This window comes from Apis laboriosa, unplaced genomic scaffold (genome assembly GCF_014066325.1).
Source record: "Apis laboriosa isolate Shangri-la unplaced genomic scaffold, ASM1406632v1 scaffold69_cov144, whole genome shotgun sequence".
NCBI classification, from domain to species: domain Eukaryota; kingdom Metazoa; phylum Arthropoda; class Insecta; order Hymenoptera; family Apidae; genus Apis; species Apis laboriosa.
The window spans coordinates 3636456-3662005 of record NW_025224165.1 but is presented as its reverse complement, the minus strand read 5'-3'; the positions used below and the strand labels follow the sequence as shown (position 1 = coordinate 3662005).

Sequence of the window (25550 nt, the reverse complement as noted above, 5' to 3'; positions counted from 1 at the left end):
CAAAGCATTAAATTTATGAAATAATAATAAAATTTATATAAAAATATTCATTTGATGTAAAAGAGATAATAAAGAATGAATAATGATATTTTTGGATTAATAAAAATACAAAAAAATATTTATATATTATATTTAAAAACAACAATTACATAGTAATTTTATATTTTTTACTTTACAAATATAAATGCATATAATTTAACATTAATTATTTTTATATAAATCATTTTTTATAAATATTAAAATAAAAACAAATAAATTATAAAATTTTATATGATAGAATTTACATGATAGAATTTATATTTATAAAATATTACAATTTAATTTTAAATATGAAGAATATATATATTCTTTCTGTTATGATCTAGTAAATTTTAATAAAAAAATTTAGAAATTGAAAAAGTTATAATATATTAAAATTAAAAGTAAATAATTTAATGAAAAATAAAAATACAAATATTAAATGATAAATGATAATATGATAAAATTATTAAAAAATTTAGGAAAAAAATATAATATATTCTTTGATTGTATTTAGTATTGAATTATTATTTTATAGTGGATTGTTTCATCTATCTTGTATACATAGTTCATGATTTATCCCTCCTTTTTAAGAAAATTAAGCGAGCGGGTGGGCAGGCGGCAGCCATATTATCAGTGAGGTGTCAGTATTGTCCGAACGTGACGAGATTTTTGGGTGTGGATCGTACAATTTCCTGTCATTTTCTTTAACGGGCATAGTGCAAGTGCAAGTGCCACTGGCCTACTGTGAATGTGTGGCACATGTATCGTAGAATTTATATCTCATAATCACAATAATGTAAGTTTTATATACTGAATTCTAATTCAGTATATTAAGTAGATTTTATATAAATTTTAGAATAGATTGTTTTTTAATTGTTCAAAATATCACATATTTTAATATTAATATTTTTATAATAATAGATATATTTACTTTTCATTTTTTTTTTTAAATTTTTTACTTTTTGCTATTAATTATATATATAGGTTATTTCTTTAAATTATTTATCTGATAATAGCCTTGAATAATTTCTAATATGAATACATTTCTCATTCATGACTGACATTTCAATTTTACGTATTATATTTATATAATAGTTTTGCAAACATATTTGCCTTATAATTTTATTTATTGAAGGTGACATATCACATCCCAACCTTTTTTTCGTATGAAGGACCATGCAGTAAACACGTCATGAAAATAAAGATTCTGTAAATGTAGATAAATAATTATTCATTATAGAATAAAATATTCAAGTAATTCAATGTTGCAATTACCGATATAAATGCTATCACAGTTTAAATATAATATATACTTAATCTCATATATTGTTTAGCAATCATTTTTTCCTTTAAAGTAAAATGAGACGATAGAATATAGAAGCTTACGTTTCTGTTAATCCTACGCATTTCTAGCTAATCTCAGCAATTAACTACTTTACACAATATATAAGTATGCAAAAGTTTTTTTCCTATAATTTTTTTTTATTAATTAATATTTTGGTATTTATTTAAAATTTGATTTTTATATTATATTAGTATACATATAAAATTATTTTAATTTTACGTAAATTATGACAAATGTATTTAATATTTATGAAATAAAGGTATATAACCTTTGTGTAAATTACTATTTACACAATATATATTATTACTATAATAACTTATATATATTACTATAAATTACTATATATATATATATTACTAAAATTGTATATATTTCGCGTTAAGGAACAACCTTGAAAATGATTTCATTTTTCACCATAATATTTTCCTTGTATTCATCATTTTATGTGAACGTTTTTAATGATGATATGATATATGATTTTTATATTTTTAAAAAATTTTTTTTTTCATACAAATATTTTAAATTTGATCATACACATTCAATTATTATTTTTTGTAAAATTACGCTTAAAGTTAAAATAAAAATATTAAATTTGTACAGTATTCGCGAAAGCTGCTTTAACTATTCACATAAACAGAGATTTTGGGATGAGTATTTTGGACTTCGAACGCAGTAGTCGGAAATGGAAACTTTATTAATAGATACTTTCTATCTCTATGTTTCGTGAAAAGTTGGACATATACATCGTGCAGAACTTTTTTTATCGGTATTAACAAAAAAATAGGAGATATCAATAGTTCAACGAACGTAGTAGTCCTAGATAAAAGGGGAATGCTAGACACAGTGCGCAGGCACTCCTTGCTGCGAGCGGATGTCGGTCACGCGGATTTACATTGTAACCTGTCTCTTCTTCCAATATGGAGACGTGTATGCAGTTCTGTGAATGTGCTACTTCTTTTTTTGTTGACAAGGATAAATTCTAATTAACCAGTTGTGAAAATTTAATTTTTAATAATGATTTTGTTATTTTTCACTATTATCAATAATTGCCATTAATTTGCAAGTAGTTAAATATCTATTAAATATATATTTTATGTAAAAAGTTTTATAAAAAATATTGTAAAAATATTACTAAAAATAATCATTTTATAAAAAAAATAAAAATAAATTTTAAAAGCAATATTTAAAAAATATATAAAAATATTTGATATTTTCTCAAATATAATATTTATAGTTTATAATATTTTGGAACATTTTTTTTAGCTTTTTCAATTTTATTTTTTCTTGATATTGATCTAATATTTTAGAATTTACTATTAATATATATTTTATTATATAATTACAATTAATTTTTGTTACAGATTGATTATATTTTCGTTGTTTGACACGAAAAAACAAAAGTGCCAATATGCCGAAAACGGTATGTATATTTTATGAAATGCAACAAATTATTTAAAAAAATTAAATTATTATATTTATTAGTTTTATTTTAAATTTTGTGTTAAAAATACACAATAACAAATATAATTTTGTATAATTTTGTGTAATTTATAGGAATAAAAAATTATTCTTAAAAGTTAAAAATAGTTAAATTATTTAATGTATATTACATATAATACTGTTATATATATATATATATATATATATATATGTACAAAAATAATAAAATTTATAAATGAATAAATATATTAATTTGAATGCGAAATATTAATAAATTTAATTTTCAGTAATTACACAAAAATAAAAAAATGTAATCAAAGGAAGAATAGAGTATATAAGATAATAGATAATGGATAATAATAGAATATATAGAGTAATATTCTAATATAATTTTATATATATCAATTATAAATTATAATAATTATCTTATAATTATTATATGAGAAGAAATAATTAAACTAAAATATTAAATTTATAAATTACATATTATATAGATATTTAAATAATTATTTTATAGTATTTTATAATTTTTTAAAAATTCTATTTATGTCAACTCATATGAATATGAACCGTTATTGAAAAGTTAATTCCTTTTGTACACCCGGTATTTTAACTAAATGCTGATTGGCTATGGCTACGCGCACCGGCTTCCTCACGTGATCATTTTCGTTCTTCTCCCTTTCTCTTACAAATTCTACCTATGATTCGAAAAGAGAAGAACAACGATGCACTGCTTTAAAGGAGAAAAGTGGGGGGAAAGACGCTGCCGACTGCACTTGCCCCTTAGCTCATTGTATGACTTGAGACCGGCATAAGTCGACAGTTGAACGGTTAAGTTTTGTGATATTCAGTGTTTATCTAATTTGAACAATACATCTACAAATTTACAGTGCACTATTCGAATTATTCGTGTTCTGACCTGCAATAAGTAAGCATTTATCGACATAGATCGTTTTAACGGTTTTGATCTCATTTGAATTTGCGTTTACGTTCTTATATCATCGTAGCCATGGTTGCTGGTGCTAAAATGGTAAGCGTTATTCTGTTCTGATTTTTTCAAATTTATTTTAATGATATTTCCAAAAGAATATAATTTAAAATCATAATTTTTAGTGTTCTTGTTAAATTTTTATTCATTTTTAAGAAAAAAATTTATATTTTATATAACGAAAAGAATTAAAAGTGGCGTCCTTTTCTCTATCGAATAATATTATTTATTTTAAACTTTATTATTATTTCTAATTCTTGTTTCTTTTCTTATATGTGAAGATGAATGTGAGAGTAACAACGATGGACGCCGAACTAGAGTTCGCGATCCAGCAGACAACGACAGGAAAACAACTTTTTGATCAAGTTGTAAAAACGATCGGATTGCGTGAGGTGTGGTTTTTCGGACTTCAATACACGGACAATAAGGGTGATTTAACGTGGATAAAATTATATAAAAAGGTAAGATGACCGATTATTTATTGCAATAACTATTACTTATTTCTTATATTTGTTCACAATAGTTTTCTTTTATATAAAATTGAGTTAAATTTGCAAATATATGAAAGCTTTTGTAGTTGCTTTAATGTGAAACATACTCTGTATAGCATAAATGCTAAATATTTATTGCTTCGTATAATAGATAATAATAGATATATTATTATTTAGAAATAATAATATAATTGCTCGAATTTAAATTAATAAATTTTCATAAAGCAAATTATTTAACTATTATATATTTTATTATGTATATAAAATATAATTTAGTTATTATCATTTTTTTCAAACACATAATTGATAAAGATTAGATTTAGAAGTTTTTTATCATGATAAAAAAAAATGACCTAGGTAGAGATGTGACGGCGGATGCTGATGTCATCGACTTTTGTAGGCTCGCTATGTATGAGCATACGTTCAACTTTACAGTTGATTCTTATTTTATAGCATCATTCAATAATTTTAAATTTTTTTTAATAAAAAGAAATATTCTTATTTTTTATAATATATAGTTCATAATTAATTTTATATTTTGAAACAAATATATGATTAAAATAACTATTTAATCATTATAGTATATTAATAATTTTATATTAGTTCATAAAAATTAAACATAAGCAAAAATATTTTTTTAAAAATTATTTTACATAAATAATTTTTTTAATTTTTGCATATAAATTAAAAAAATTCAAACTGATTGAACTATTAATATCATTTTATCATAAATTACAATAATAGAAAAAATATTCAAATTAAAATTTTTAAAATTTTCATTTTCAAATTTTCAATTATCTAAAAAAGTATATTTTATTATATTTTAGATTTTGATATAAAAATATGCATTTTCCTTTGTAAAATATAATTATTATATAATGATATTTTTCAACTCGAGATATTTTGATTTATTTTATGATTTACATTTCAATAATTAATTTTTAAAAGATTTATATGTATATTAGGAAAGTAATTATGAAATATGATTTTTTTGATAATTTATTTAGAAAATATTATTTGATTGCTGATATTTATATATTTATGAACAATTTAAAAATATAAAAATATGTAAAATGAATTCAATGAGAAAAAACATGTAAAATATCTATAATAAAATATATGTCTTATATTTAGAGAAAAACAATTTGAAAGCAATTTTTATATAGATTTATTTTTCTTTATGTTGATAAAAATAATTTGCATAAAAATTGAATATTAATTTTTTTTTAAATAGAATTTAGTATTTAGATTTTCAACACATGATTTGAAAGAACAGTTACAATCAAATGGATGTTCCATTTGCTTTCACCAAGTGGTTGATGAGACGCGCCTTCACCTTGACACAGTCGCGTATACCTTTATTGTCTCCTTGTCGTCTTTTCTTTCAACATTTTTGCGAACCGACTAAACGTAATCAATTTTAAGCGACTATAGCACTTCGAATCATCGTTTTTTTTTTTCCTTGTTTTCATTCCTAGAATAGGATATATATACGTAATTTCCAGTGGGAAAATTAGAAACTTGTGGAACAACATGTGGTCGCCAGGTGAAATTCGATTTAACTCGACATATAGAAACATATGCAATAGATAATGATTTTCTGAGAAACGATCGAAATTAGAAAAATTGTTTATAACATGTATCTATTACATAAAATTATCTTTTAAGACAATATAAGATTCGTTTGTAAGTAATCTTGAAATTTTTCATTTGTGGAATCGTAATTTTCTTCTATTTTTTATGTAGACTTAATTGAATTATAATTAATTTATGATTAATTACGCGCAATTATATTCCAGTTTTATTTTGTAAAAAAAATATATTTTTATATATTTTATATTGAAGTTTGCATTGAGTAGTTATCAATGGCTTAATTAATAAATTAAAATCGATAATTATTTATTATTTTGTAGTATCAATAGAAAAATTGAAAGATATTAGGTTTGGATTGTAATTTTTTTTTATTTCACTTATTAAATAATCATTTGATTTTGAATTTTATTTTTGAAATTTAATTTAAATTTTAAATTAATGATATTTTAAAATTGTATTTAAAAAATATTTTGAGCTTATTTATTTTTTCAATTAACAAAAATGAAGATTAGATAACGTAATTATGTTATCTGCAATTGTAAATAACGATGAATATCTTCATTGTACATTGATAGTAGTACATTGATATACATAAATGAATATATATATATAAATGAAAATTATATGTATTGTTATTTTAAGTTAAATTTGTAGAAATCATAGTATAATAAAAAAATTATATGATTTTATTAAATATTTTGATTATGCATAGAAAAAAAAAGCGATACATTTTTTAATGAATATTTTTTAAAAGCTAAATTTTAAAAATTCAAATACATAAATAAATACATTCAAATACATATTTAACAGTTATAACATCAAATATTAAACTTTTATTTTATAATTATTAAATTATTCTTGATAATTGTTGAAAAATTATGAAATTTATTAATTAAAAATTTCTTTCAATTATAAAAGTAAATTATATTTATTACATTAAGAGAGAGAAATTAAATTTGAATATTCATTAGAAATACAAATTCATTAGAAATACAAATATAAAATGATAAACGATTGATTATCTGATTATATCTAATATAAAAATAAATAAATAAATAAAATGATATTCGTTGAAAATTGGAAAAACAAATTCCCTAAATCAAAAAAGAATCTTAAAAATTTTTTAAAAAAATATATTGTACATTTTTTACATAATGCATTTTTTTTATTTCTTAAAATCCTCAAAATATTTCCAGTGATCAAATATACCAAATATACAAAATATAAATACAAAATTAAAATTATTCAATTTTTTCTTCAAAAAATTTTCTTTTATTATATACCGTTTTAAAACTACCGACTGAATCGTATTGAAATATTTTGTATATATAACTATGTATATAGTTATAATAATAAGAATTAAAAAAACGAATGTATCGCTAATTTATCGAATCAGTAGGCGAGATATCTCAGTACATAGAGAGATAGTTAAGCTAGTCAGCGTCCGGTTGAGTTGATTGGTAATGTTTGATAGAGATTTTCTTTAACGACCGACGAATGATTGCATGCAGCCGGAAAATATGATAACGAGGGTGGTGAAGAAAGAGGTGAAAAAGAAAGTTCGAAAGCTGAGAGGTCGCTCGGACTCGGATACTGATGACGATGAGTTTGAAGATGACCTGGTAAGCGGAAGGAAAGAAGGGACTTGGTTTTCTCACGTTCCGAGATTCTTCGATGTGAAAATGAAGCAAGGTTTAGATGAAGACAGAGAGAGAGAGAGAGAGAGAGAGAGAGAGAGAGAGAGAGAGAGAGAGAGAGAGATAGTAGAGAAGGCAAATAGGTCACCGTTTCTCAAACTTCTTTGATGATAGAACGTTTAGCTAAGTTGAGGAAGATACCGTTATTGTTGTGATGTTATTTCTTCTCGTGAAATTAAATATTTATCTTGTATGAAATTAATTATTAACTCAAAATATGTTCATATAGAAATGTGATTGTGATAGAAAATGGTTTTTTGAATATTTTTTCTATTTTTTTTTTTTTTATTTCTTTATTACATTAGTAGTTAGCATTTAATTTATTATTATTATTATTATTATATATATATTATTTTTTAATCATATTTCAAATAATTTTTTAATTATTATCTCAAGATATATCTTTGTAATTGTGATTATGATACAAGATATTTTCTTGAATTTTTTTGTTATTTCTTTGTTTTTTATTAATATAATCTATGAAATGATATTGAGAGAAAACTCAGATATTATTTATTAAAAGTATTATTTGAAATAATTAATTATTTTACAAATTAGATTTATATAGAATTTAATTTTTTTATTAAATATAATAGAAAAATATTTTTCTATTATATTTAATTATAAATATTTTAATATTTGAAAACAAGTAAATTGATTAAAAATAAAATAAAATATAAATATGGAATAGATACAATTAAAATTTATGTTGAGAAATATAAGAATAATAAAATAAAAAAATATAGATTAAACAGTAAAAAGAACATAGAAGAAATTACAGTAACTTTTCTTGTTTAAATTGCTTAATATCATAACGAAGAATAAATTATGCCTATGAATTACGTATGTATACTGTATACACAAATTCTTTCTAAAGCAATTGTTGAAAATAAATCTTCAATATCCAAGCACTTCTATATCCGCATCTGTAAATTTTCAATATTTATGTTAATGTAACAATAACAACATGTGTAATCTATCTCTAATATTTAGAAAGAGAAAATTTTTGAAAAAATAATTTTTTTATTATTAATTATTCAAAGTGACAATTTAATTAAAAAATTATAATTTTAATTAAATTTCAATTATTAAATTTTAGTTACAAAATTCATTTGGTTACAATCTTATTGTCTTTTTTAAATATCTTATTAAATATCTATTAATCTTATTAAATTGATTGTGAATAATAGTAAATAAAATTTATGTGTCTTCAAGGAAGTCGATCAAGAAGTTTTAATATAATTCTATTTATGATATTAGAAAATTTTATATTAGAAAATAGAAAAATAATATTAAATTTGATAATATGAAAGAAACAAAAATTGATATATATTAAAATATATAAAATATATATAAAATTGATGTGTTTTTTCCCAGAATTTCTCAATTGTTTATTAAATTATAAATTATTTTTTGAACAAGTTTGATTATTTAAATAAACTTATAAAAAAGGATTAATTGTTTGCTTATGTTAGATAATTTTCAATATTTTTTTTTCTTTATTAAGATTAAATGCATTTTGTGAAAAGAAATTTTCAAAAGATTATAATAATATCAAAAGAAATAATAATATTAAATAAAAAATAATCATGTTCTACAAGTTGATTCAAGTATTATTTTTTTTATCGATATCGATAAAATCTTATAACAAGATGAGAATAGTTCATAACAAATAGTTTATAATAATTTTAAGGAAATTAAAAAAATTAGCGATAAAATTATTGCTTTATGATTTAACATTAAGAAAAAATTTTTAAAAATCACTTATTATAATAATAAACAGCAAAACATAATTAATTTAATAATTTAATAATTTAATTGTTCTTTTTCTAATTAAAGATATTTTTTATTAGATGAGATAAACGGACCTGTGTATTATATAAAACTGTACTAAATTTCTTTTTTATTGATATCTCATTGATATCTGATAGCTACATCATGATATAGAATATTTTTTTAGGCGGTAATTCAAAAATCATAAAACTTTCAAATTATAAAATCCTTTTTGCTGAAAAATCCTCCAAATTATATCAAATTATGTACCATATTTTATTTAATTTTTCTACATTATGTATTTATATTGTCCTCGGTTTGATCAATATCTATAATCATTTTAGCGTAAATATATTACCAAGAAATTACACTTCTTCGAAGAGATGTTAGCTTCTTGTGAATTCTCGGCTTATCGTTCTGATATACCTGCCGATGACGTTTGCCTTTTAAAGCGCGTTTCGCCAAGTATAAATAGCGGTGCAATATGAGGTGATGTCGTTGACTGTTCTTTAGGAGATTTAGTAGCTTCATCGCTTATCATCAGTGTTTTACAAGTTTGATAAGAATGAAAAAGAAAAGAGAAAGAGAATGCACGCACAGATTGTGTGCATTTTGCTCTAAGAGAAGGGAAACTGCTTTTGTTTGCTCCAGCCGCGAGTCTGTTACGTCAATTGGCATGAAAATAACGCGGCTGATGACTCATTATGCAGACGCCATTTAAGGAAACAAGAAAACTACTCGCATCCCAAAGACTAATCATCTTTATTGCATGACCTTGCCGATTATGCTACTGCCCTCAGTTAATCGAAAAAGCAAAAAAAAAAAAAAAAAGAGCTTTTTACGAACGTGCAATCATATCATTGTTTTAATATTCTTTATTAATTCGCTTATCTTTTTTATCTAACCCTTTCGCTATGATATCATTCGTTATGATTTTTTTTACTTTTGAATTAATTTTTATCGAATATTTTTCATTCTTTTTAAATATATCACTGCATAAAATATTTTAGTTTTATAATATGCTATTTTTAGTAAATGATTATTCATTATTCGAGAGCGTATCAAAATAAAGATTAAGATATATATTTCCCCGTTAACTTTCTTGCACGAAATGGTATTCCTTTTCTTGTCTAAGGTCTTTTTCACACGGCAACATAAATATCTTGATATTTATATGATACTGATCCTATATACAAACTTAATAAGTTTAGATAACGATCGTTTGAAAGATTCTATTGAATTTATATATACAATTGGTATTTATCATACAAATACGACGATAATAGTATTGCCGTGTGAAAGAGGCTTAAGGCTGCATTTACAGTAAGTGTATTTTCTAACGATTTAATGTTCTTACTTCGTTAAAACAATCAAATAAATAGGTTTTTATGAGAATGGTTATGTGGTTAGTTTTTCAGATATTCCGTGAATTTATCCTATAAATATTTCAAGCGCAATCGTTAGGATAACAAATCGTCAGAAAACGCATCCACTATAACCATACTTTAAAGTGTCGTATGAACAAGATTACATAAGGAGAGATATCTTTCGTCTATAGATGAAGCTAATAACGATTTATACAATTTGTGAACCGTGAATCTGGAAAACTATTTTCATTAATTTTCATTAAATAGGATTATATAATAATTCATTGAAATTATATATTATAGAAGTTATGTGCAGAATATTCTATTTAACATAATTAACATAATTTTTCAATTATTTGTGATTATATAACAAAAGAATCATTAATGTGATTTTTAATAGGATCATTCTTTCTTATTTTATTATACAATAATATTAACTAAAAATATATTTCAAAATTAAATTTATTAACATATTGTTTTATTAACAAACAATAAACAATGGGCATTCTCCTAATTAATTTTCTTTTGATTTTTTGAGAAAATATTTACAATTAATAATATTGAAATTAGTTTATTATAATGTAGAGCTATGCATTCAGTTTATTATATAATAAACAATAAAATTTGAAATTTCTACAAAAGAACAAAATATTTTATTACGAAAGACATTTTGAATATATATCAAAATAAAATATGATTTTTTTACATTTTTTACATATTCAATTATTATTATATAAAGCATTATAAGATAACAACCGTTTTCAAATTTAAATTATTCATAAATAATCTGAACTTGAGAAGTATTATTATTTTTATTATTATAAATCGTATTACGTTAATAAAAATATTATGTAATATCTTTTTTGAATTCATCTTAATATCTTTTAAAATATAACGAAAAAAAAAATATAATGATTCCATTTAAAAAAAATGATAATTATGATAATGGTTTTACTATAAAAAAAACCATTTTTGAAATTTATTATTGTTATCTGTGGAATCTTAAATATAATAATAAATCTTAAATACTGATAAATTTTTGTTCATAACTTTTTTTTGTTATATAAGCGCAAATTGTTCAGTTAAATGAAAAATTGTATATTTATAAATTATGAAATTGTTTATTGATACAAATAACATATATTTTATTTAATTTTATTGGTAAATATCGAATTATAAAAATTATCAAACTCATTTAAAAAGATATTAATGTATGATCTGATAAATCATATTATCCAACGTCATATTTCGAAAAAAATGTTATAAAAAAGAATTAGATACGCACATAATATGTGTAACTCGTTTTATTTTTGTTACTTCATTTGTTATTTCATTAGAACTTGCATGATTATGCTTTTTCTTTAATTCTTATTACAAGAATCTCATTTAATATAAGAGTCGCAAATACGCAAGAATAAGATGAATCATGAATGTGTCGTACGCAGTGTTCTTATTCCGATTATATTGCATGTATTCTTTTATGAGATGAACGATGTTAATGTTTCATTTTATCAAAAGGCATTATTAAATAAGATCTTAAAATAAAACGAAATATTCTTAGTCTTTTGAGAGAATCGGCTTATAAATATGTTTATTATTTTGAATTGATGATTCATATATGCAAAAATATTTTTTTTAGTACATTTAGTTAAATTCTCTTTGATACTCTTAATTAATTTTATTTTTATTTTAAGATTAATTCTTTGCAAAATTTTATGTATTTTTATTTAACATGCATTATAATGTTTTTAAATTATAAATAATTTTATAAATTAATACAATTTAAATCAATAGAAAAGATACAAGATTTATCTTACATAATAATTACGTAAATAATTCAAAATAAAATGTAAAAATTATTGTGATAAAAGAAAATATATCAAAATTAAATCAAAATTTTAACTTTTTTATTGTAAGAAAATTAAGTTAAATTTCAATAAAAATTTTTAAATGAAAAATATTTCAATAATAAACAACTATTATCAATAATAAACAGATAACTTTCAGATACGTTCGAACGTAATAGTTAATAATATTTCATTATTTGATATGATGGATTTGTTATTACTTGGAATAAAATTGAAATTTATTTCATTATTTTTTGGAACACGAAAGTATGAAGAAGCAAAACATTAAATAGCAATTAACATTTATCTTGAATTTATGATATATATATCATGTGGTTGCACGATTTTAACTTTGTACACAAAAATGTTTTCGTTCTTAGATCTTGCAACTTCGAAACTTGTTCATCGTATGAATTCACTTGAATTTTTAATCATTATCATTATTAGAATTCGTCTCATTAAACATTTTTTTCAAAATTTTCATAATAATTATTTTATAATGTATTGTAATTTTTTATTTCATTTTTCGAATTCAATTTGAAGTATAAAAAAATTTTATTGAATCTAATTATTCAAAGAGAAAAATATATTATATTTTATTACACTTCAAATAATTTTGCTTATTAATTCGTTAACAGCGCGTCAAATAATTTATATAATCTTTTCATTATTTTACACTTTAAATTATGAAGTTCCAAGGATATATAACGGCATAATGCTTTGAATATACATGTTTTAAAGAGTTGTTGAGTTGTTGATCAAAGATTCCGCGAGGAAATTAAATTTATCCGAGAATAATGATACTCCGCAACAGGCTGTGAATCGAAAATTGCAATACAGGTGCTTGTTTTCTTACATGTAGACTGTTGATTATTACGTAACATGTTACAGACTCCAGCAATTGGTCAAACGGTTATTCCTTCTGTGACTTTATTATAACCAGTTCTTCGATACGATGTCTCTTTGATCTTGTTTTTTTATCCTCGTGCTATTTATATCACTAATGTCTTTTGCAAGGACAGTTCAATGGTTAGAAATTTTTAAATATTACAAATATTTAAACGTCTATCTTCAGATTTTTTATTTCGTTTATTCTTATATATATTTTAAAACATATTAGATAGATTTCATTATCAAATTTGTCTTTCAATAAAAAATTATCAGAAATCTTAATTATCATAATTATTAGAATTGATATAAATTTTTATTGATTTATAACAAATGGATTAAATATATATAATTTATTTATCGTATACAAGAATTAAAAAAATAATTTAAAAAAATAATTCAGATAAGAATTATGAAATGGTTTTTGCGGAAGATATAGGATTTAATTAATTTCTCTGACATGAATATATAGACATCATATGAAGGATATATTTAAGGATATATTTTCTGAAATAGGATTATAATATATTAATCCTACAAAAAGATATTAAACTATTTATGTTGAAAAATCATTATAATATATGAAATTGTTAAAATATTATTAAAGATTTTTTGATTCTTTGTAGCATTTTTTTTTCTCCATAAAAACTAAAGCTGTTTTATCATTTTCAATTTATAAACACTATATCATTTCCTTATATATTTCAATAATTGACTCATCTCATATAAATAGTAGCAGGTAAGAATATGAATTAATGTGAAGAATATAGAATATTTTACAATTATATTGAACTAGAAATTTTTATTAAAATAATATTATTTATTTTTTTAAATAAAAATACGATAAAAAATTAATTTTCTCAACGATTAATTTCCAATAATTTGTAAAATACGAAAAACATGTGATGTACGTACGAAAAACAATGTGAAATATATCAGTAAAAATAATTTTCAAAAAAAGACTCGATGGTCATAGTTTTTTTTATATATGATGTAACAAAACTTTCAAATCCTATGTATTAAATTACACATAGTGTAGCATATCGTGGAACGAATTTTTGTAATAAATTTTGTGATAATATTTATATTTATTTATATTTATTAATCAAATTATTCTTAATATTATTTCTTTTTATTTTAAATGTTCAAGTAAATAATTCGCAAGAAATTTTATTACTCATTTAGCAATACGTATACATAGCTTATCTGTAATACGAGATTATGCACATGTCTTGCGTTTCAATGTTTTCTGTAAAGTATCAGCATTCTTGAATATCATGACTCGTGTCAGAAAAATTTTCTGCAGATATAATTATTCTGAAAATATCTTTTCTATGATCTTTGGTTATAATGATGATGATATTTTGATAAAAATTATTAAATTATTTCAATGTATTATTTATTGAAAATATAAAATATATATATTTTTTTTAATTTATCTCAATTTATCTATATATATTTTTTAAAATTCTATAATGATTTTGAAAAATTCTAGATGAATTTTAAGAAAAAATTTTGTATCAAAAGCACAAATATAATTAAACTTTAACGTGATCATTTACGCATAATATAATGGAAAGGAAATATCTATATCAAAACGTTTATGATATTAACTTTATCATGGAAAATATATATTTTGCGAATTTTGTTTCAATGTAATTTTTTTTATTATAGTTAAATGTTAATAGTAAAATGCATGATTATATTTATTTTAATATAATTATATTTATTTTATAACTTTATTACAAAGAATGAAATATTGTTAAATTCAAGTAAAATCATTGCTAAATTTAAATGACTTAAACTATCTCTGTAGTATAATTTTAAAACAGTGTGTATATATCAAATTAGTAATAATATAAACTAACTTTTTTTTCCATTTTCAATTTATTCAATTAATCTTTTGAATATTTTGTCTGTTTATTATTATAAACAGAATGGATTAAATCAATTCAATATTTCAAAAGTATTTAAATATTCTCAAAATTATTTATTATAGTAAAAAATATCTCAAATGAAGGTTGGTTTTAAAAAGAAAATAATTTATTTTATTAAAAAAATAATTTTTTTTTTAGTATAATAAGATTTTTGTAAATCTTTTGTAGAGGATATTTGAAGGTCAATCTTGTCTTTTTTAATGAAATCATATATTTTTAATTTATTTCACTTCGTTGCTTATTTCATTCATTATTTAGTTATTTATGTCAATATTTTTTAATATTACATGTCTAATAATAAACTATTCTTACTTTTTTACATAAATATTTAAATTAATTTATATGAATCTAATTTATATGAATATGAGCGCATAAGTTTATTTTGTGAAATGAACTATGAACTTTTTCTAGCATATGTATAAAAATTATTATAGAAAAAAATTAATGAATCATTTAAGTATCGAATAACTTTTTCTATTCAAGTTGAAGATCTTTATACTATCATATTGATATTTAAATATCTCTTTAACGAATATGTTAATATAGGAAATAATTGTTGAAACAATTGTATTTAAAAATATATGATTTTATTAAAAAAAAATTGACTTTTAAATAATTAACTTTTTATTTATTACATGAAATTATTTCTATTTTATTTTTTTCAAAAATATACAATTTCTATTTGAAACATTTTTTTATAAATAATTTTGAAAATATATGAGATGATATACTCATGTATATCAGGATGTTAATATATATTCATGAAATATTTTTGGAAAATTGATTTTAATGATTAAAATAAATAAAAAAGTTTGTATATAAAAATATCAATTACTTATTTATTAAGTTATAAGCAATTTAAATTTTTATTAGATGAAATGAAATAGAATTGTTTCACTTTATTTTTGTCAAATCGCTGTCTTCGTTTCATCTAATGCAAACTTATGTTGCTTATAAATAAGGCTTAATAAATAAGCCTTAATTGATATTTTTGTACTAATTTTTATGTTTGTTTGAATTTTTAAAATCGATCCTGCAAAAATAATTAAATATATATATCAGTGATTGAATATATTTTTCCCAAACACTTAATAATTTGATTCCAGATAATGATAATAGATATACAATGATCGTGTTTAAAATAAATTCACACAGCAACTTTTGGTGTTTTATCCGTTTTATAGATAAATTTCATACGGACAAATTTCATATGGACAATCTTTGAAATTAATGTGTTTTCATACGATCTTTCATTGTCTTTTTGCTTCATTTGCTCTGAAGTAGATGCTCTCGAGTTACACAGTAATTTCAAGGATAAGCATGTAACCGAACATCCAAATAGCTTTTTTGTATATTTAACTTTAATGTATTTTCATTCTTTGAACGCATGCTAACCGCAATATTAACAACTGGAAGAGTGGACTACTTCCGTTCTTGTCTAGGGTAAGTTATGAGTTTAATCAACATAATAAATTATATTGCATATTTTCAAATTATACAAAAGCATTTGTAGATTATAAGATCGAAGATTTTTTGATCTATTTTTTACCTAAGATACGCAAATAATATTATGCATTTTAATTTCGTTCATTATGATTAATTGATAAATAATTTCCATTTCATTATATAATAAAGTAATTGTTTTGCAATGTTATAACTCGATTATACAATTTTCTCCTTTTTTTCTCCTTCTCTTTTTTACTTTGATTTTATAATATTAAAAATAAAGATATGTATATAAAATAGGATTATAAATTTCTAATAATAAATTCCGAATAAAATATGTTTTATCATTAATTTGTTATTCAATAAAAATTATATACATTTGATGAACATTTATTTTAATTTTATATAAATTTTATACAGAATTTTATTTTTCAAATAATTTTTTTTGATGAAAAAATTCGTTTTTGAATCTAAATGATTCTAAATATAATTTAAAAATTTTGTTCTTTATATTCTTTTTAAACTATCTCCCATTTTTAAGTAAAATAATAACAAAAATAATAATAAAAAAATAAAATAAAATAAATAATAATAAAATAATAATAAAATATTATATTTTTTTACTTCTACTTTAACTATAACTATTGTTATAATTGTGAGAAAATAACAAGTTTTCAAAAATACATTTGAATATAAAAATAATGAAAAATATATTTGTTCTATCTTATAACGTGACTGTTAATATATAATCTTTTCATTACAAGTTGCAGATTTCATAAATATGCAAATATTCTAATAATATAGAGTATTGAATATATATAGTAAACATATATATATATATATTAATGTAATTTGGTATGGATTATTGTGTTCTAGAATATATAATTACCTGGCAATTATTTTTACCAGTTCCATTTAATATTGACGTAATTATATATATATATATATATACCAGTTTATTACTAAAATAAAATAGAAATTTATGATCATATTTGTTCACCTTAGTATTCGAATGCATGCTACTAAACGATTGAATGTTGTTAAAAATTTTAAACAATAAAAATATACATGAATTATTTGAGTTTTGAAAATATAAATTAATAATGTTTATAATTATATTATTTAAATTATAATGATTAATAATGATTAATAATGATTATAGAATTTATATTCATATTATAAAAATATAAAAGAATCGATTGAATAAATAATATTTGGTTCTAGAAAATGTAAATATAATTAAGTTTAATTCAGATAATATTACAATAATCGTAATCTTTATTATAAATAATAAAGACTATTGTATAAAATTTCCATAATAATTTCAAGAATTGATAAGCATATATAAAATTGAAAAATCATACAAAAAAGATATTTATTTTATGTTATTATAATGAATTTTGCGAACGATTTTTATGGTAAAATTTCAAAAAAAAAAAGAAACATTTGTTGATAAGACGAAACGAAAATTATCAAAATTATCTTTAAAAGTGAAGTCTAATATATTTTTGTATATTATATATTGCGCATTCCAATACGTTCATGAATCAAAATTACCGTTCGAACGAAGTAAAAAAAATCTAAAGAATGATTCTAGAGACTAAACAAATATAAAACTTAGTTTGCAAAAATTGTAATGTTTATTTTATAAATTATAAAAGATTTAATACAAAATTAAATTCAAATATTAAAAATAAACTTCAATGACATTTTGCACACTTTTTTTGTTTTAATTTCTAGAATTTTCTTTTAAATCTTTCATCATTTATATTAATTTATTTTAAAAATCCTTTTCGTTTATTTACATGTTTGGTCAAGATTTGAGAAAAACAGTTTTCATTGATATTCAATTATTTATTATTTTTTATAGATATTTAATTGTTTTTTAACATCAATAATAATCTTCATAGTTTCTTCACAAAAAATCTATAATTTTCTTACATAATAATTTACTAATTTATAATATTAAAAAATTGAGAATTTATAGGATGCAGATTATAGAATTTTTTTTCATAGTTTTAATTAAATATCTAATGAAATAAAAAAATGAATTGATGATTCTTAGTAAAGAAATACCATTGTTTAAGTGATATTACACATTTATTTTTCAAATAAGTTAAAATCACAGTTTAGAAATTGGAATAAAAAAAGTTTCAGGAAAATAATGATAGATATTTATATTTTAGATTTTGTATATTCCAAATAAAATCTTATAAATTTCAAATGATAAAATATAAAAAATCTCCTAAATCCGTATTTTATGTAATCAAAACTATTTTTGGAAAACTAATATAACAAAAATTTCTAAAAGAATTTTTAGGAAGATTTATATAATAAAGAAACGAAAAGAATTTTCAGAACCTAACTTAATCTAATAAATATTAATACTTTGTCTTATGATAAAAACATAGCATTTCATAGCATTTTCTAAATGATAAATGATGTTATGTTATTTTCTGTTTTTATCTAATATCCTTAGAACATTCTTTATAATTTATTTACACACTTTATTCCCAAATGAGGTAAGTGCAAAAAAAACAGACCATTCATCTATATCATTCATCTATAATCATTTGGTGTATATTATAATAATATTAAATAATTAGTTGTTTATATGTATTTGTATTATAATTTCACAGTGGTACGACATAACATTTTCAAATCGTGACTAGTACGATTTATCGATGTCCTTGGAACACGCTTTTAATATCAATTGTACAATAGTATAATTTCGATTCATAATTGAGTGACATGTTTTGGAAAACATATCTCGGAACAATTTATACGAAACACATTGCGCATTTATTTTTTTTCTAATTAGCATTTTTTAATTATAGTTTGTTTCAAATTAAAGCTTAAGCGTGAATTTACGTTCAAATTTTAGTAATGTGCCATTGTTGAAACAGAAAGAAATATTTGTTGAACGATATTTTTTTTCCTTTTTATAAATTTTATTTTATTTATTTGTATTTAAAGCTAAATAGGAGTAATAATTTTTTTTATTGATTATTAATGATAATGAATTTCTTGAGATATCGGGTCAACATTTTGTCACATAATTTTTGTCTCTTTGTTAAAAATAGAATTAAGAAATCACTATAATGTCACTATATATTATCGATAATGAATTGATTTGGGATAGTTATACATAATAGTACTATATTAATAAAGTTTTACTTATTACAGTATTTATTTTTTATGATAAAATGAATGAAATTATTGAAAAATTCGTTTGTAATGATAATGTCAAAACTTTATTAAAATGATTTTTATTTTACAATAATTAAAAATATGCGAGTGTTATTGATATAATTAATGTTGAATTTTATTTAAATAGTAAAATAATTATATTAGATTTTTTTTGGATAATTGATAGTACATTGGAAAAAAATTATTCTTTATAAAAAGATAAATTAAAAACAAAATATTATTTTTTCATATACTAGGATTTATTTTCATGAAAATTACTTTTTATTTATTATATCTAATATTTGCTTATGTTAACAAGATGCATTTAACTATATTTTCATAATAGTGTATAGCTATATCAACTTAATGAATATTATAATTTTTAACCTATTTAAATATTTTATTTTTATTAAATTAAAATTAAATTTCTATTTATGTTTATTTATTATATTGAGTAATTAAATAAAATATGTTTTTTCAATATTTTTCAATATTTATTAATTAAATATACTTCTTATACTTAAATATAATACTTATTTATTTTTATCACTTAATTATAATATAAAATTTAATTGTTATTTCTAATGCTACTTATTCAATATAAAATTAAAAAAATAAACTTATAAAATATAAAAAAAAATAAACTTCTTTTATACAGATATATATGAAATATTTATAATTTGTCAATATTTTAAAAGAAAATATCCAAATAAATCGACGTTTTATTCATTTATAAGTCATCTTTCAATATACCATTTTAAACTATCCTTTATCAGTTTCATTCTCGACAATAAAATTACAAGATCAAGAATAGTATGTGACAATATTGGCAAATAATTGCAGGTGCTACCGTGTGGTCTTCGAAAATTCTGGCACGTAAGATTGTAATTAAAGTTTTTTAAACCTTAGTAGACATGAACCGTGAGATAATTGTCCCAGCGCTTAGATTAAAATCCTCGAACTAAATGATAATACCTTGATTCATTTTATGCAATAATAAATATTTTTAATATGTTAGTTTTAATTTTCGAATGGATAAAAATTTGAATTGAAATTTTTAAATGTCTTTTTTGGAAAAAATTTAATAAATTCAAATATTTTGTTTATTTATTTATTTTTTTTTAATAAAAATTGAATTACATATCACAACTATATAATTTTAACTTAAGAAAAATTTTTTACACATGTATGATCATACATATATACATATGTGTAAAATTTGCATATCATGAAAAATAACGAGTGATTTTCTACGCAAAAATAATAAGAAAAAATTCATATAGATTCATTCATATGTGATTTAACAAATTAATAGATTGAATTATTTATCAAGATGTAAATATAATATTATAACATTTTCATAATGTTTTCCTAAGAATAATAAATTATAATTAATCGAGGATTGATCTTGGCGTTTACAGAGACGCTTGTATTATAAATTCAAATTGAACACTGCAATTAATGCTTTTTTTTTATCACGTATTTATCTAAAAAAATAAACATTTTTTTACTGAATGCAAAATTAACAATTACAGCTAGTAAAAGTTACGCACACAGTTTTTTCTTTCGTTTGATTTTTATTTATTTCCTTAGTTTGATTTCGATGATAATTTATAATCTTTATTAATCTTTAAATGCATTTATTATTATTACTATTATTATAAAATATATATATGTGAGTATATAATGATAATTTAATATCGAAACTATTATTTTATCTTCTAAATTTATTATAAATTAAAAAATTTAAATAAGATAAAATTTTTATAAATTTAAAATATTTTTATTATATATTTTTATTATATATTATATGTACATTATTATATATATTATAACATATTACATATAATACTTTTTATTTGTAATCACAAGGTATCAAGATAGATTTAAATCATTTTTTTTATAATGTTTAAATATATTTTTAATAAACAGAATTTTTAAATTGTAAAATAAAAATTTAATTGTAAGTTATTTTATTTTTATGTATATTAACTAATTGTATTTTAATTAAATAATTAATAAATTTACATAAATATATATGCATTGATCATTAAGGAAATTGCATTGTATAAAAGTTCTTATGTAAATTTTTAAGATCTTAATATGTAATTATAAATTATATAATAATTTTAAGAGATCTTGAATGATATTTATATTGAAATATATTTTCAATATTTTTATTTCCTTTTAAAAAAAAAGCAAGCAAAGATTTTTATTTAAGATTTTTGCATTTAAATTTAGATTAAATTTTTAATATATAATATAATTATTCGGTATAATTACATTAATTGCAATGTTTGATAAATATGATTTAAAACAATAATTATGATTTGCAAAGTTAAATCTTAAAAAAAATCATGTTTTTTTAAAAAGTTTTTAATTCTCATTAGAATTAGTTTATATAATTTTATATAATTTTATATAATTTTATATATATTCTTCTTAACAATTTAATGTCAGAAATGATATTATATATATTCAACAAACAATCATAAACCTATCAAAAGTAAATTTTATACAGAAAAAATTAATGCATTTAACGATTAATTAAGATAGATATAATTATAAGGAGTTGATGAAAAATAAATAGCTAATATTTACATTTATAATTGAGCATAATCATTATTACATAAACCATGCTTTTTTTTATATTAATTTATAAGATAATGCATTTTTTTTAATCTTTAGTGGCCATCGATTAATAAATATTTTAAAAATTTCGATTTTTACGAATTTTATAACAAAAAATATAATAACACATAAATTTGAAGAAGAAACAAGTAATGGAATTTTATATATATTTCAATTAAATTAGATTTTTTTAATAATATTTTTCAGTATACAAGAATAATTTATTGTTCATATTGGAAATTTCATATGAAAAAATTTGAATTAAATATTTTTATATAAAAGTATCAAATTTTTATATATAATTTGTTATATAGTCTAAACAATATTTAATATTTCATTCGTTTTACATTATTTAAAATATTCTTAAAAATTGTTTATGTGAATATTTTCATAATCATTTTCATAATCATTAAATAGTTGATTTATAACATAAAAAAATATGTTTCATATATAAAAAAAAAAAAAAATCAAATAAAATAAAGTCAAATCTAGTTAATTTGAGAATTAATTTTAAAATTATCAAAAAATGAACTCAACTTCACTTGAAACTTGAAACATTTCAAATCAAGTGAAATAATATAATATTAATACTATAATAAACTCAAATTAATTGAATTTATTATATCTAATTTCCACTTATTATTTTTTCTAACATTGACAAATTAACTTACATTAATATTTATATCAAAATTCTCACGCTTGTTATATTTATAATCTTGACTTCATAGTGTTTATTACATTACATTATTTCCATCTTTGTCTTTCTTTTTCTTTTTTCTATTTTTTTTTTTTTTTGAAGTTTTTTGTTTCTGACCATGAAATTATACAATCATGCTGAGATATCAATAATAATTATGAAAAAGTGGTAGTAGTACAGCATAATGTGTGATGTCAGCGGTGTGATCAAGGCATATCCGGGAATTCGATTGGCACTTCCGTACGAGGTCTACGGATGCGGTTCCGCATTCGTGACGCTCAACCGTGTGTTACGAGATTCGAACATGACTGGAGACCACCATAAACTTTTTTTTTATCATGAACTTAAATAATTGCTTCCAATTATTACTAAATTGTGGATTCTTATGCAGCTAAAATATAACAATTGAATATCTAAATATTAACTTCATTATAATTTATAAATTTCTTAATTATGAATTTTTCACTTTTTTTTTTATATTATTTTCGTTAGTTTATTACAATAAATTTATTAACTTTTTTTAAATGAATATATTATTTTTATATATAATGAATTATTACAAATTACTTATGTTATGTTTATGTATATTTAAAAAATATTCCAATTAATTTATAATTATAGAAATAAATTTTTTTTTAAAAACTTTAAAAATAATTATTAAAAATATGTGGAATTTTTTTTTAATATGTATGTTACTTATATATTTGCTTTTAAAAATAAATAAAAGATCGATCTTTTTGCATAAATTAACAACAAATATGTATATAAGTATATATATATATGTATATAAGATTTTATTTAGATTTTTAAAATAAAGATTCAATTTAAATTGAATAATTTTTGTTGAAATTATATTTATAAACGAGTAATTTCTTTTTTTGAGATTTTTTAAAAAATGCAAAGCAATTAATTTTTAATTAAATTTTTTATGTTAAATATACTACTTTTAAAGAACAAGTTTTTTGAAATCTATTTACATAAAAATGAAATCAAAAATAAATTGTAAAGAAAATTTTAATGAAACGTAAATTATGAAATGTAACAGATAATGAAAATATTACTGACATACTTTTTTATAATATTGTAGATATTATTTATATTTCTTGATGGATTATAATAATATCATAATTATACAATTTAAAATTATGTATAATTATGAAATATGTATGTTTTCTTAATTTACTTTCGAATAATATAATTATAAAATTAAAAAAGTGTTTAATTTGATTGCAACTATTTTCATATTTCAATTTTATTCTATTGTTTGTTTGACTTAAAAATCTTAATGAAAATATAGAAATTTTAAGTGTTTTTAATAATTAAGTAATTTAATAATATTTATTATTTATTTTTGGAAATTCTTGTAATAATTATATTTTTATAATTAAAATTGTACAATTATATTTTATTTATTTTTTCTAATATTGTTTTTAAATATAATATTTATTCTAAAATAAAAATATATTTTTATATTTTATTTTACATTAATATATTATTATATTTAATGAATGTTTCAACTGTAATTGGATAATATTAATGTAAAAAATACACAAACACGATATATTTTAATTAAATGTAATCTATTATCTTGGATACTTTTATGGAGAATTTTCATAAAAATGTTTCATTCTGAATATTTAATTGTTGTGTTGAATAAAATAATTGCGTTAAATAAGAATTTATTTTTATTTTTATAAAATAAAATGGTGGTCTTTAGTTAAATAAAAAAAATTATATCTTAACAGAGTTTAGATCTAAAAAGCGAACTCTATAACTAATATTATGATTAATTCTATTTAATCAGACAAAAAATTTCTTTAATTAAGTTAAGTCAAATTTCACAATAATTTCTAAATTTTTTACTAACACTAAATAACTTGATTATGAACACATCAATCAGTAGTTTCAAAAAGTCTATATATTTTTTGTTTTTTTATATCTCATCGTATATCCCTATTTTTCTTTTGTATTAGATAAGATATTCACATACCTGTGAGACTAATAAATAATCTTGTTAATCAAAACGTCATCGCAATAATCATTTTCCATTTATAAAATGTTTAGATAGATAATTGTCATGTTTGTATCTTTTAAAAAGCAAAAATTCAATAAATGTTTTAAGCATTCCATATCCTTTCTTGGACTTTCAAATCATAAAAAGATATATTGGGCAAAAAATATTTTAGATCATAATAATCTT

At 19.9% G+C, this 25550-nt stretch overlaps 1 protein-coding gene across 9 annotated transcripts in view; it reads left to right on the top strand.

Annotated features, from left to right (window-relative positions):
* Positions 1-660: 660 nt before the first annotated feature.
* Positions 661-25550, top strand: part of LOC122719089 (moesin/ezrin/radixin homolog 1) — a 29517-nt gene continuing 4627 nt past the window's right edge. Inside the window, exons 1-5 of one of the 9 annotated variants that reach the window (XM_043944635.1) lie at positions 661-817; positions 2728-2786; positions 4076-4255; positions 16804-16830; positions 20866-20898. In XM_043944635.1, the coding sequence (XP_043800570.1) occupies positions 2775-2786; positions 4076-4255; positions 16804-16830; positions 20866-20898 (252 nt within the window). In that variant the 5' untranslated portion in view covers positions 661-817; positions 2728-2774. Of the gene's footprint in view, positions 818-2727; positions 2787-3430; positions 3837-4075; positions 4256-7383; positions 7501-16803; positions 16831-20865; positions 20899-25550 lie in introns of those variants that run through there. The other 8 variants (XM_043944634.1, XM_043944639.1, XM_043944642.1 and 5 more) reach the window with 8 other exon arrangements.